This window comes from Artibeus jamaicensis, unplaced genomic scaffold, assembly GCF_021234435.1.
Source record: "Artibeus jamaicensis isolate MK-2021 breed Jamaican fruit bat unplaced genomic scaffold, CSHL_Jam_final contig_490, whole genome shotgun sequence".
NCBI lineage: Eukaryota > Metazoa > Chordata > Mammalia > Chiroptera > Phyllostomidae > Artibeus > Artibeus jamaicensis.
In genome coordinates, this window is record NW_026521861.1 from 979,543 (window position 1) to 993,729 (window position 14,187).

General features: G+C 56.0%; 1 protein-coding gene across 6 annotated transcripts; it reads left to right on the plus strand.

The window, feature by feature from the left end:
• The first annotated feature begins 617 nt into the window (after positions 1-617).
• Positions 618-14,089, plus strand: SEMA4G (semaphorin 4G). Of its 6 annotated transcripts, none has more exons than XM_037159386.2 (17): positions 618-767; positions 1,480-1,655; positions 3,658-4,129; positions 4,234-4,382; positions 4,666-4,728; positions 7,481-7,579; positions 7,691-7,784; positions 7,922-8,035; positions 8,235-8,404; positions 8,487-8,656; positions 8,951-9,095; positions 9,238-9,460; positions 9,862-9,977; positions 10,107-10,282; positions 10,468-10,529; positions 11,851-12,881; positions 12,999-14,089. In XM_037159386.2, exons 3-16 carry the CDS (start codon positions 4,006-4,008, stop codon positions 12,678-12,680), a joined length of 2,535 nt encoding a protein of 844 aa, XP_037015281.2. In that variant the 5' UTR covers positions 618-767; positions 1,480-1,655; positions 3,658-4,005; the 3' UTR covers positions 12,681-12,881; positions 12,999-14,089. The 6 variants fall into 6 exon arrangements, with proteins under 6 accessions (XP_037015281.2, XP_037015277.2, XP_037015283.2 ...); XM_037159387.2 differs by lacking the exon at positions 618-767 and adding an exon at positions 827-1,110; XM_053668462.1 differs by lacking the exon at positions 618-767 and adding an exon at positions 827-1,110 and having other exon boundaries at positions 1,586-1,655.
• Positions 14,090-14,187: the final 98 nt, after the last annotated feature.

A 14,187-nucleotide genomic window follows, 5' to 3' on the forward strand; every position in this document is an offset into this window, starting at 1 on the left:
CCAGTCCCCGAGGAGGTGTACCCCAGTTATGTTGAAGGTTTGCTTGAGTGCACAGGTACGAATGGCTGTGGCTTATCTGTCCAGAAAAACAGCATTTTCTGTGTGCACTTCTGGTCGGGCTGTCACTTCCTCCCTTCAGGTCTGACCCCCACCCCCTCACCCACCCAGACCTCAGGCGGAAGGACCAGGCCACCACAGGGATCTTGAGCTGAGAAGATCGTGTTCTGTGTTCAGAGCTGCCCCGACACTTGGTCTCCACGTAACTGTAGCTCTCCGTACCCTAGGCAGAGAGCACAAGGGGTGGCAGAAACTCAAGAAGTGAGGACAGGCTTTCAGGCCCACGGGCTTTGGGAGAATTTGTAGCCCCCAGAGGACAGGTTTGTGTGTCTCTAGCAGGAGGAAAGACGGAGGGGTCCTTGGGCAAGAGGGGACAGAAGGTGGGCTATGAGCCGTTGAGGAAATTCAGTGTAGTGAGACCACCACCAGGGGGCAATACCAGGGCCTCCGACCTTGTGGGCGGGGAACACCATCGCCCTTAAACCATCTCTATTGTATGGGGGGCAGGAGCAAAGGAGAGAGCTGCACCTTTCTCGGCACCCCACCCAGTCCGCCCGGCCTCCTTGTCCCACCTTCCAGGCCCCGCCCCACCGGTGGCTCCACCTCCACCCCGCCCCGCCTCTGACCGCGGCCCCTTCATCCTGCAGCTGGTGCTTTGGGGCCCAGAGCTGTACGTAGCTGTCTCTATGGCCCGGGATCCGAGCGCAAAGGTGAGAGAGGCAAGGGGTGCGGGTGGTGGCAGTGCTTGGGCTGGGGGCGGGGGGGAGGGGGGGGCGGGGACCAGGCCAGGCCTTCCCCACATTCATTCCACCCTCCTAGCTGGGCCAGGCCTTTATCACCGCCAAGTCCCCCGTCCCTCATAAACGATGTAAAGGGGCGCGGGCAAGGCCTCTGGCCGCGCTGGGCGCAAACCCACCAATGTGGAGTCGGGGACCAGAGCGCAGAACCGGGGCCGCGTGGCGAGCAGTGTTCCCCGGGATCTGGGTCACGTCTCCTGGCGTCCAGTTGGATAGAAGAAGACCTTGTCCTCGAGCTACAGCAGTAGAAACTGAGGTTAGACCCGAGAAAACAAGAGAACCAAGGAGGAGATGGTGGAGGAGGGAGGTAGCGGGGGAGGGGCTCACAGGCCAGGAGGGACCACCATCCTACTGAGCAGAGAGAAACACCTCTTACATTAAGCAGGTGGACCTCTAGAATGAAGGTTGAGAGTCTGCTGATCCTACACGGATCTTGTTGGGGGGGGATGGGTCTCCCCTCCTCAGTTCCCTCTGGCCTAGGGTCTGCCCAGTGGGAAGGTGACCAAAGGTTAGGGAGCTGGCCCTGGGGAGGAACCCAAACTATGGAACCAAGGGTGGGATGAGGGGTGTGGACCGGAGACCATGAAGCCTAGGTGCCCCTCAGCCTCACCTTCTCTCCCAACAGGTTTTAAACAGGGGCTCAGAGCTCAGGCCCAATTCCCATAACTAGAACTGCAGTGTGCATGAGAGCAGAGAGTGCCAAGTGATCCATTCCATCTTTCCTTTGCTAGAACTAGGGGCCTTCTTCCTTTCCTGCAGAGCAGCCTTGACCCCTGCACCCATCCCACTGGAGCATCGGAGGTCAGAAGCTTCCCCCGTCAAACACACACACACACACACACACACACACACACACACACTTGGAATCTGGCCTTAGAATCGGGACATAGGGGAGGGAGGAGGGTTCTGCTCTTTATCTCACCCTTGGTGGACACCAGCAACCTCCAAGTCTGCAATGAGAACTGGACCCCTGTATGTAAATATGCTTGTGTCTGCATAAATGTAATTGTGTGTTTGAGGGCTGTGAACACACATGTACTTGACCCTTCTTCATCTGACCCACTGTATCAGTAAGATTGTGTGCATGTCCCTTCATATATGTGTACATGTGCAGGACCCCCCTGTGAATAGGTATGTGATCCTTCATAGGCACATGTGTGGGTTTATAACCCTCCTTGTCAACCTCTGAGGCTATGTGACCTGCTGAATGAATAGGCATATGAATATAACCTTACATGTGAATATATATGAACACATGTGGTAGGCCCTTTATGTGAGCATATGTATGTACAAACCTCCCTGTGAGTGCATGTCCATGAATCTCCTGTGAGTACATGTGTTCACAGCCCTCCTGTGCGTATGTGTGTGTGTGCACCTGTCTGCATACACACCACCCTTCTCTGGACACATGTGACTTGTGTAAATCTGTGTGAGTGTGCCATGTACAACACTCTGAGTGGTTCCTCTGACCTGGGGTGTGTTCCTCCTGCCCAATCCTAGGGACTCACTCCTCCTAGCCATAGGGCCCCCCCCCATGCTCCTGCATGAGCAAACAAGAGGACCCAAAGGTAAACAGGTGTGCCTCCACAGTAAGGGGTGGAGCATGGGCAGTTTGCCTGGAGCCTCCAGCTGCCCCGGCCCCTAAACCAGTAATTGATGCCCTTTCTGTGGGTCAGGGACCCCCTTCCCTCTATTCATACTCCATTCTCCCCCTCTGGGCTCTGTCCACTGCAGTGGTGAACTTTATCTCTTAAATAAATGCTCTAAAGTCCTGTTCTCCCTCTGGCTAGCTCCTCATCCCTCCCCTCTCTTCAAGGCCACATAGTTAATCTTTGACTTGGAAGGTTGGGGAGAGGCCAGTGACCCCTCTAGCCCTGTCTGAGGGCATCTGATGGGAATGGGCGGGTCATCCTTCCTCCACACTGAGCCCAGCCGAGGAGCCGCCTCAGAGATCAGGCCTGTTCCAGTGCTCAGAGGCCTGCCGCCTGCCCCGCAGCCTGTTCGAACCCAGTTGGCTTGAAGGAGGGCCCAGATGTGGGAATAATCAAGATATGCTAGGGAAGGTGACCAAGAGCTCAGGGATCCCATCATTCACCTTTTCCATGTTGCTCATGTCTCAGTTAACTGGACTTGTGCATTATAGCCTCCTGCACAGACATGACACTGGTGCCGCTGGGGGGGGGCAGATAATACTCCCCCCCCCCCCCAGTGCATGCAAGGGCCTGTTTGCAGGTAAGGGCATGTATACGTGCGTAGCCAGAGGGTGCAATACAGACTCAAATGGGGAGGGCGGATATGTGCACCCCCTCAGAGAGGAATGCTGGGAAGTATCTAATTAAAAAGAAATTCCAGAAGGAGCTCTCAGGCCAGGGAAAAGAAAAAACAAAGGGAAAACAGGGCAGAATCAACAAAGGCCCATTAATTGTCTCTGCCCAGGCCTTCCTGCCTCAGGCACCCCCGCAGGCAGCAAGGGCAGCTGCAGCCCAGCTGGGCCTCCTTGTTGGGAGGAGAAGGGTTCTCCCTGAGAACCCAAGCTCCACCAAGACGGAGGCCTACCTAAGCTTCTCCCTTGGTCAGAGAAGGACTATTACCTTGGGTTTAGGAGGGGAGGAGTCATGGGCTTTTGTAAAGAGGGCAAGTCCCACCCAACCTCCTGCATCAGCAGGAGCTGATCCTGACCCCGCCCTCCTGCAGACGCTTGGCCTCCTCCCTTCCGTGCCCCCTGAAGTCTGGGGGTAGTGTCATCTACCTTCCACCCACACAGAGATCAAAGGACTTTTTTTCCTTGTTTTTTTTTCTTCAGAAACCAGACCTCAGAGAACCAGCACTAGCCCTGCTTTCGAGGCAGGGTAACCCCATCAGTGACCTACAACCCCTCCAATGACCCCACAATTCCCTCTCACCATGGAGTCTGTTTTTGATGCACACAGGCAGTGTGTGATCCTCTGACCTCTTAACCTGGGGTTCCATGGCCACACAACCCTATGATTCCATGTCCCCCCAATTCCAGGACCCTCCCTGGCCCCATGATACCTGACCTTCCAAGTGACCTCCCTGGACCTTGACCCCTGTGACAGTTCTTCCCATCATCCCCTTGACTCTGGCCCTGGCTCCCCCTTGGGGTCTTGGTGGTCGGGGCTTCCCCAGGAAGATGTGGGGGAGGCTCTGGCCCCTCCTCTTGAGCTTCCTCACAGCGACCGCAGTCCCTGGACCCTCACCACGGAGACCATCCAGAGAACTTGATGCCACTCCTCGGATGACTATCCCCTACGAAGGTTAGACTGACTGCCCCCCATCCCAACCTCAAAAGACAGCAGGAACCAAGGCTGGGGGTGGGAGGCAGCCCCAGAACTGGGCTCACAGCTCCTGCTCTCCCCAGAGCTCTCTGGGACACGGTACTTCAAAGGCCCAGCCCAGAACTACTCAACACTGCTGCTGGAGGAAGCCTCGGCAAGGCTGCTGGTGGGAGCCCGGGGCGCCCTGTTCTCTCTCAATGCCCACGACATAGGAGATGGGTCTCACAAAGAGGTCAGCCCCTGCAACCTAGGCCACCCAGAGGGTCTCCTGCTTCATCCACCTCCCAGAACCTCAGCTTCCTGGGAACCCTGCCACCCTTCCTTCCATAGGCCCCTGGTCAGACAGTGTTGCCCTTCCCAGCCCGGGTCTCGCTTACACCCAAAGCTCCTGAAACTGACCCCCACCCCAGTTTCCCCAGTTCCCTGGGGTCCTACCACCTGGTCCCACAGGCAGCGGGAAAAGCAAGGGTATTGGGGCCAGTGCATCAGCCTTTCTCCCCTCTCCTCCACTCCAGATCCACTGGGAGGCCTCCCCAGAGACGCAAAGCAAATGTCATCAAAAAGGAAAAAACAATCAGGTATGTTGTCTGCCCTGTCCCCAGCTCCTTTCCTCCTCCTCCTCAGTGGCGGTCGTCAGGGTTGGGAGCACAGATGGGGAGGTAATGATCAGCCAGTTGGTTGCAGCAACCACCACAAACACTGTACGTGCTGCTGGCGTGGCGAGCCCCAGGCGCCGCACTTCTCATCCAGACATCTGGCGACCTATTAGCTTGGTCTGTGATGGCATCTTAATTTCCTCTGGGCTCCCAAATAACAATCACAGTAACAGTAATTAATCTCTAGTAAGTGCTGACCTAGATATTATCTCGCCTAATTCTAAACTAACCCTGTGAAATGGTATTATTCCCATTTTATGTGAAGAAAAATGAGGCTTGGTCAAGGAATAGCTCAAGTACCCAGTGTTCCATGGAGGGTGTTGGTGAGGGGTCAGCCTGTCCTGGAAAAAGAAACAGGGTATCTACAGAGGTCCCATGTCTGGCTATGGAACAGATCCATCTGCAACGCTTTTTAAAAATACACGTTCCTGCCCTGCCTGGTGTGGCTCCGTGGACTGAGCTCCAGCCTTCAAATCAAAGGGTTGCCAGTTTGATTTCCAGGCAGGGCACATGCCTGGGTTGTGGCCAAGTCTCTGGTAGGGGGCGCCCGAGAGGCAACCATATATCAATGTTTCCCTTTCTTTCTCCCTCCCTTCTCCTCTCTCTAAAATAAATCAATAAAATCTCAAAAACTTAATAAAAATGCACATTCCCAGGGTCCACTGGCCCGTGAATTCTGATTCAGTGAGTCAGGCGTGGTGTTGAAACAGGCGTGTTTAAAGACGTGCCTCTCGGGGCTTCCATCGAAGGCTGCCTCCTGGTGCAGCATGGATAGAAAATGGGGCTGGGAGGCAGGTGGCGCCCAGGTCACGGAGGATTTGGATTTTATTCTGTGACAAAGAGCATCCTCACCGCTTGATACTTTAGATACTCAAACTGTAATGTGCACGTGAATCACCTGGGGATATTATAAACGCAGATGCTAACTCAGTCGGTCTGGGAAAGTCTCAAGACTCTGCAATTCTAACACTCCTAGGTGACGCTGACACTGCTAGTCCCTGGGCCACACTTTGGGTAGACAGGACATTTCCCAAAGTGGGTTCTGAGGAACATCAGTTTTCAAAAGAGGGATGTAATGGTCAGATGAGTTTGAGAGATGCCGCAGGCTCGATCCCACGATGCACAGCAGTACCCGCAGGGCTCTGAGAAGTCCCCAGTAAAGGAAGATTTTACCTGTAGTTAAGTAAGTTTTAACTGGTAAAACTTATTTAACTGCACAATGCCTCTCCCCCTGCCCCTTATTAATGTAAACACCTTGAGGAAACATTATTTACTGTAGGAATATCTACCCAGCCCCGGGCACTGGATGGACTAAAACACAGGGAGTCTGCAGGCAGGACAGCCAGTGGCCAGGTGGCATCGCATGGGTCAGTGGAGGGAGGCCTGAACAGGCTGGTGGAGGGGAGGGATGGAGCCACCCGGCACCCAGGGAGGAAGCAGGAGGAGCCAAAGAGCCCTGCATGAATCCAAACCCTGGGAAACTGTCAGGAGGAGGAATATTTAACAAGGCAAAGAAGTCAAGAGGGTACCAGCTTGAAGCATTTGATGAGCAGAGAAAGCCAGTGTGGATGGAGTAGCGTGAGCCCAGGGTAAGGGGCAGGGCCAGGAGCATGTTGGACCCTATGTTCAGGTGCTCAGGACTCTGGTGAGCCACTGAAGGGTTTTTAAATATAGCAGCAACATGATCTGGTTTACATTTTTTAAACTATGCCTTAGAAAGTGGGTTGCGAGAGTGTGCAGGCTGGTAGACTATCTCCGGAAGGAAACTCCAGACAGTGGTAACAGCTGTCTCTTTGGGAGGCAACAGGGATAAAAAGGATACTTTGTTTACAACATGTCCTTCTGTACCTTCTGAATTGTACACCGAGTGCATGTATTCCTTACTCATTGAATAAATAAGTCAGTTTTTATAAACAGTGGCAGAGGCTTGGGAGAGCTGTCAGGTGGTTGCTGCAGTGGTTCGGGGAAGAGGGGATGGTGGCACTGATTTGGACTAGGGTGGGGGCACGGAGGGAAGGGGACCAAGTCCAGAGACGTTGAGGACAAAGAGACATTTAATCCGGAAGCAGGACTGAATGTAGGGGTGAGGGAGTGGGAAGCGGCGATGATGACTCCTGGTTTTTGGACCGAGTAGGATGCAGAGAGGAAGAGGGGAGGGAAAGACTAGATGAACAGGTTTAGGAGGGAAGAGCAGGTTAGGGAAGAGGGGACGAATCTGCTTCCTGACACGGACAGTCTGATGTGTCTGGGATATCGGGTGGAGAGGGGGCTGGAGCCCAAGGATAGATCTGGTAGTGTCACCCCAAAGGGGCTGCGGGAGCCCCAGGGTTTGGGGACATTGCTGAGAAGATGTGTGAGAGGCATTGAAGGGTGGTGAGGGCCTGAGAGTACCTGCGCTGAGGGTGCAGGAGATGTGGGGGAAGCTGGGGGAAGATGTGGGGGAAGCTCCGTGTAACCCAAGACACAGAGGAGGGGAGTCATGCCCCTCGGAGGCCAAAGGACAGGGAGTTCCAGGGAGTGCTCTACATTCTGGACAGGAAGCAGTCCCACTGGGATACTGGAAAGAACTGTGTGTCCCATGAGTGGGGATAAGAGCCAGACTACCAAGCTGGACTAATGGAAGAGGTCCTTGGGAGGCCCCAGGGCTCACAGCCCTCCCCCACCCACCCCACAGACGGAGTGCTTCAACCACGTGCGATTCCTGCAGCGGCTCAATGCCACCCACCTCTATACATGTGGGACTCACGCTTTCCAGCCCCTCTGTGCAGCCATTGTGAGTACGCCTGCCCTAGCCCTAGTCACTGGTCCCAGGCCCCAGACTGGTCTGACCTTGGGCTCCTGCCTGTCCTTGGAACCACTCATTTCTGAACCCTCATTCCCCCAGGATGCTGAGGACTTCACCTTACCAAGCAGCTTTGAGGAAGGAAAAGAGAAGTGTCCTTATGACCCAGCCCGTGGCTTCACAGGCCTTGTCATCGGTGAGCGTGCCCTCCTCCCCTCTCCAGTCCCTCAACCACAAGCATGTTGTTTGAGGGGCATAGATGCCATTGCTAGAACTTGCCACCATATGTATTATGTGCCTTGCTGTGTGTTACATGTCTCCTGCCTGCTCCAGATGGAGGCCTCTACACAGCCACACGGTATGAATTCCGGAGCATTCCTGACATCCGCCGGAGCCGCCACCCGCACTCCCTGAGGACTGAGGAGGCACCCATGCACTGGCTCAATGGTTAGGAGGGTGGGGCACAGGCTGAGGGGGGCAGGGGACTGTTTCTTCATCTGGACTCCCTTGGACAGTTGACCATCCTATCCCCACACCCCCAGGGGAGGCTGCCCATTCCTGGCTGTGGTTGAGTGAGGGGTAGGAGTTGGGGTGAGGAGAGACACCCAGCCTGTCTCAGGAGCCACCTGAACTGCCCGGCTCACAGATGCTGAGTTTGTGTTCTCCGTCCTCGTGCGGGAGAGCAAGGCCAGCGCGGTGGGCGATGATGACAAGGTTTACTACTTCTTCACGGAGCGCGCCTCTGAGGAGGGCTCTGGCAACTTTGCTCAGAGCCGCAGCAGCCACCGTGTGGCCCGTGTGGCCCGTGTGTGCAAGGTAACTAGGACTGAGGTTGGGGCCAGTGTGTAGAGGCTGCAGCGTGACCCTGGCTCCTGACCCCATGCCCCTACCTCCCCAGGGAGACCTGGGAGGGAAGAAGATCCTGCAGAAGAAGTGGACCTCCTTCTTAAAGGCGCGTCTCATCTGCCACATTCCACAGTACGAGACACTACGTGGTGTCTGCAGCGTGGACGTTGACACCTCAGCCCGCACGCACTTCTATGCGGCCTTCACGCTGACCACACAGTGGTCAGTGCAGGGACGGTGGGGAGGCAAGAAACGGGACAGCATAAGGGCTGGAGCAGAGGTCAGTGAGGATGAGTCAGGATCCTCTGTGGGGAGGGCTGGCTGCACAGAGAGAATTTCAAGCATATCCAGCTATGCTTGGGGCCAGAGGCCACAGTGGCCTACTGACCCTCAGGCATCCCCGTGGGCCTAGAACTGGGACTTTCCAGGACAACAGCGGGCTCCAGGCTGGGGAGGCGGCGGACAGGCAGGCTCCACTCAGTGTGACTCACCCTCGCCCCTATGTATCATCCCCAGGAAGACCCTGGAGGCCTCAGCCATCTGCCGCTATGACCTGACCGAGGTGCAAGCTGTCTTTGCAGGCCCCTACATGGAATACCAGGATGGTGTCCGGCGCTGGGGCCGCTACGAGGGTGGGGTGCCAGAGCCCCGGCCCGGCTCGGTGAGTGCGCAGACCTGGGGTCAGTGCTCAGTAGACAGAGCCCTTAGGAGGGACAGGAGGGCTGGCCTTGCAGGGAGGACAGGCGGGACAGAACCCCCGGGAGGGTAGTCCTGAGGTTCACCACTCCTGCTCCCCACCCCAGTGCATCACAGACTCGTTGCGCAGCCAAGGCTACAACTCCTCCCAGGACTTGCCGTCGCTGGTCCTGGACTTTGTGAAGCTGCACCCACTGATGGCCCGGCCCGTGGTGCCCACGCGTGGGCGGCCCCTGCTGCTCAAGCGCAGCGTGCGCTACACACACCTCACAGGGACACCTGTCGCCACACCTGCCGGACCCACCTATGACCTGCTCTTTCTGGGCACAGGTATTCCTGACCCCTGGCCAGAACCCTCTGGTGACTACTGGGCCTGTCCTTTGGTGCCTGTTGACCTGCGGCCCCCTTGTGACCTTTGGTCACAAAACCCTGGTGACTGCTGATGTTGATTCTTCAATGAACACTATTGGTCCCCAGTGAACCCTGGCTCTTGGTGACTGCTGACTCCTGTCACCAACCACCAATCACAATTGACCCCAGTCGCTAATGCTTCTGAACTCAGTAATTCCTGCCACAAAGAACCCAGAGGTCCCAATGTCCTGAGGGCCCACTGCTACTGAATGAATCTTGTCCCTGGCCTCATGACTCCCAAGCTGGTCCTACTAGGCTATTGCAGGGGGCCCAGAGCGATTCCATTGCTGAGATCTGACCCTCCGCTCTTTTCACACTAGCTGATGGCTGGATCCACAAGGCTGTGGTCCTGGGCTCTGGGATGCACATTATCGAAGAGACACAAGTGTTCAGGGAGCCCCAGTCTGTGGAGAACCTGGTCATCTCTCCGATGCAGGTAACGCCTGAGTCGTGACCCTCCATATGGCCTTGCCAGAAAGGGGAAAGGGGTTGGGGAGGTCGGGTGTGGACTGTGCACGTGTCTGTACGGGGGAGTTGCTGACCAGCTGCCCCTTCCGGCTCCCAGCATAGCCTCTACGTGGGCGCCTCCAGTGGAGTCATCCAGTTACCGCTGTCCAGCTGCTCTCGCTACCGCTCCTGCTATGACTGCATCCTGGCCAGGGACCCTTACTGCGGCTGGGACCCCAGCACCCATGCCTGCCTGGAGGCCACCACTGCAGTGAACAGGTCCCAGGGTCGCAGGTGGGAAGTGGTGGTGGGGTGTGAGTCCCACGTGCCCAAGGACTCAGAGCCTGAGGGGAGGAGGAAGGCCTGCCAGCTGAAGGGGGAGTGGGAGTCAGTTGTTGGTAACAGCCCTGCTGACCCTTCCACTGGGGAAACAGAAGCCCAGTCGCCCTTGCTCATGAGTCCCGGTCTTCTGTCTCCAGGACAGCACTGATACAGGACATAGAGAGAGGAAACCGAGGCTGTGAGAACAACAGGGACACAGGTAAGCGCCCTTCGTGGCTGTGAGCAGGCCTGGCTGTATAGCCCATCCTCCTCACCTTTTACTGTCCTTTGGATCCACGTGTGTGTATCCGAATGGCTGTCTGTGCTTCCAGAGCACACGAAGTGAGTGCTCGACAAATATTTGTTGCCCAAAAGAATTATGAATGTGGAAACATGCTCACTTCCGGAGCTTACAGCCAAGTGGTAGGAGGGAGGTTGGCAATGACATGATCACACAATTAATTATAATTCTTTCCATTGGGTTTTGTTACAAAAGAAATAATTACAACAATGACAAGGGTTTGAAGGATAATAGGTACTTCCTCAAGGAAGACCAGGGGACCGCACTAATATCTAGAGCAAAAGTTAATAATCATAGCTAATATGTACTGAGTGCTTACTGTGTGCCAGGCACTGATCAAACACAGCATTCCTATGACAGAGATGCCATTATCGTCATCCCCATGACAGATAGCCTCTCTGAGGCACAGGGAGAATAAGTGAACTGCCCAAAGTTAATCAGCTATTAAGTGGGAGGGTCAGAATTCGAACCTGCCCCCAGCAGTCAGACTGGAGTTCATGCTGTTGATCACTGCTCTGCTTTCTCCCCACAAGTTACCCAGGTGAGGGCCACGGGGAGGGAGATGACACCCAAACAGAGGGAGCAGCAGGCAGAGCAAGCTTGGTGTGCTTGAGCAACAAGAGAAGAGGCTGGAGAAGTGGGCGGGGACCATGCTAAGGCAGGGGAGTGGCATGATCAGCTGAGTGTTTTTAAAAAGCACCCACTGCTGCATGGAGAGCGTTAGATGGGGACCAGAGTGGGCCAGCAGTCGGGGCAGGAGAGAAGGGAACAGGTCTGAGACATATTCTGGAAGCAGAATCTTGGTGAGGGTTTCATGCAAAGGTGAGGGGGAGTGAGAGGCAAGGAAGACTCCCAGCTTTCTGACTTAAGCACCTGGCAGTTGTAGGAAAAGGCCTGTTGTGGGAGGGAGGCTCTGGCCTTAGTTCCCGTGTCTAAGAGACCTCATGTTTGATGCCCAGAATGTGGAAGATATTCAAGTCTGACGCCCAGGAGAGCAGTCCGTGCTGGAGGTAGAGATCAGGCACCAATGGCAGATGGCAGGAACTGAAACCACAGGCAAGGGCCAATGTGAACCTTCTGTGGGAGCATAAGCACAGAGAGTTGGCCAGTTGTCACCGTGATTCCAGATTCTGTGCTTGGTGCTGGGGACACAGCAGTGAGCCATCTGGCTTACCATCTCCAAAGCCTTCCCTGGGATTGGCAGACATTGACTGCTCTTCCTGTCCCCCACTTCCTCCAGGGCCACCACCACCAATGAAGACCCGCTCTGTGCTCCGGGGTGACGATGTCCTCCTGCCCTGTGACCAGCCATCCAACCTGGCCCGGGCCTTGTGGCTTTTCAATGGGAGCATGGGCCTGAGCGATGGGCAGGGCGGCTACCGTGTAGGTGTGGATGGGCTGCTGGTGACAGACACACAGCCTGAGCACAGTGGCCACTATGGCTGCTACGCTGAGGAGAACGGCCTTCGAACCCTGCTGACCTCCTACAGCCTCACAGTGCGGCCGGCCACTCCTGCCCCGGCTCCACAAGCCCCTGCCATGCCTGGGGCACAACTGGCACCTGATGTGAGGCTGCTCTATGTGCTAGCCATTGCTGCACTCGGTGGCCTCTGCCTCATCCTGGCTTCCTCCCTCCTCTATGTGGCCTGTCTTCAGGGAGGCAGACGAGGGCACAGACGGAAATACTCGCTGGGTCGGGCTGGCAGGGCAGGGGGCTCTGCCGTGCAGCTGCAGACAGTCTCGGGCCAGTGTCCTGGAGAGGAAGATGAGGGTGACGATGGGGAGGGGGCTGGGGGCCTGGAGGGCAGCTGTCTCCAGATCATCCCTGGGGAAGGAGCCCCAGCCCCGCCTCCTCCACCCCCCCCACCGCCACCCGCTGAGCTGACCAACGGGCTGGTGGCACTGCCCAGCCGGCTGCGCAGGATGAATGGCAACAGCTACGTGCTCCTGAGGCAGAGCAACAATGGAGTGCCCACAGGGCCCTGCTCCTTCGCTGAGGAGCTCAGCCGCATTCTGGAGAAGAGGAAGCACACGCAGCTCGTAGAGCACCTGGATGAGAGCTCTGTCTGAGCCCAGCCTCCCAGGACAAAGGCTCTTCCAAGCCAGCCTGTCTGCCCCAGGCTGGGCTGTCCCCTCCCCACCCCAAACTCCAGGCCCTTCCAACTTTAATGTCCCTGTAAGGCTAGCCAGAGTCAGGCCCAGCCAAGGTCCCCTCTCTAACCTCCACAGACCCATCTGTGAGCAGCCCAGGCCAACTGGTTCTCCTCAGAGGTAGGTGCTCCCTCAGGTTCTTCAGCCCAAGCCCCTATTCCCTTAACCTAATCACTCGGGAGAGGACCCTGTCCTCCTGCCCCATTCATCTGCTTAAAGCCTTCCTCTTTCTCCCAGGCAGGGCTTGCAGGTCTGGATGGCCTCAATGTCACCATCCTCTGCATGGCCCTCTGTGCTGGATGGTCCTGACACCAGACAAGACCTCTGTCAGCAAAAGAGCCACCTGAGCCCTGCGTACATTCACATGCCCACAAGGAAGAATGTCCATCAGCTGGGCTGCAGGCCCCTCACCCCCGCCCCCCCTTCTGCTGCATTCTTGTTACATCCCTTCTGGACTTTGGGTACACTCCCAAATGCCATATCCCATCCTATATATTTAGCCCTCTCCCCTAGTCCCAGCCCCCTGAGGTGACCTCTTTGTCAAGAACTTGGGAACAGGCCAGCGTGGGGAGGTAAGACTGCATCATTCCCCTTTTTTCCCTTAATGTGCAGCCCTTGAGTCAGCACCCCCATCCCCTTGGTCACTCTCAAGAGTGACAGAGTTCTAGGCATGTCCTTCACATACACATGCTCACATTTCCACTTACATGCACCTTATGAGCCTCCTCTTGCTGCCTTGGACCTATCAGGTTTGGTCCACGGACATTTCAGAGAGCCCTCTCCGGTTTAGCTGTCCTTACAGACACTTCCCTAGGATGGGTGACCCACACTGCACTCAATGAGCCAGCCTCCCTTTCGGGGACCAAGCATTTGCTACCCCTAGACCAGAGCACGAGGAGGAAAGATCTGCTCTCTCACCTGGCACATGGAGCCCGTTCTTGGAACTATGCAAAGGGCAGAGGCTGGGAGTTTGGATGCTTGGCTCCCACCCCTGTCCTACCTCACCGGGGCACTTTCAGGGTCCAGGGGCCTCTGAAGTCTCCAGGCCCATATGGGACAATCAAATCCTGACTGAGCTCCCTCATTCCCTTGGGTGAGGATGACTGTTATTTTTGTAGCTGAGAACGTGGAATCCCACGGATTTTTACTGCCCTTCACCTATCCTCTCCCACCTCTTCCCTACAACGAATGTATTTATTGTGAGATGGCTACTCTACTTTAGGAATGCCCCCACTCACCACCCAGGTGGGCGGAATGGACATGTGATGGCGGGGAGCCTGGGCTCAGCTCCTCCACCCTGTTGGTTAATAAATACCCTCTTTTCCCCACGGCTGTGCTGCTTGGTCTCAACTGGACCCTCCTGATCGCCAAGGGATAGGCTTCTGAACCTATGGAAAAGGTGCTGCAGGGTTGGCTCTGATCCCTA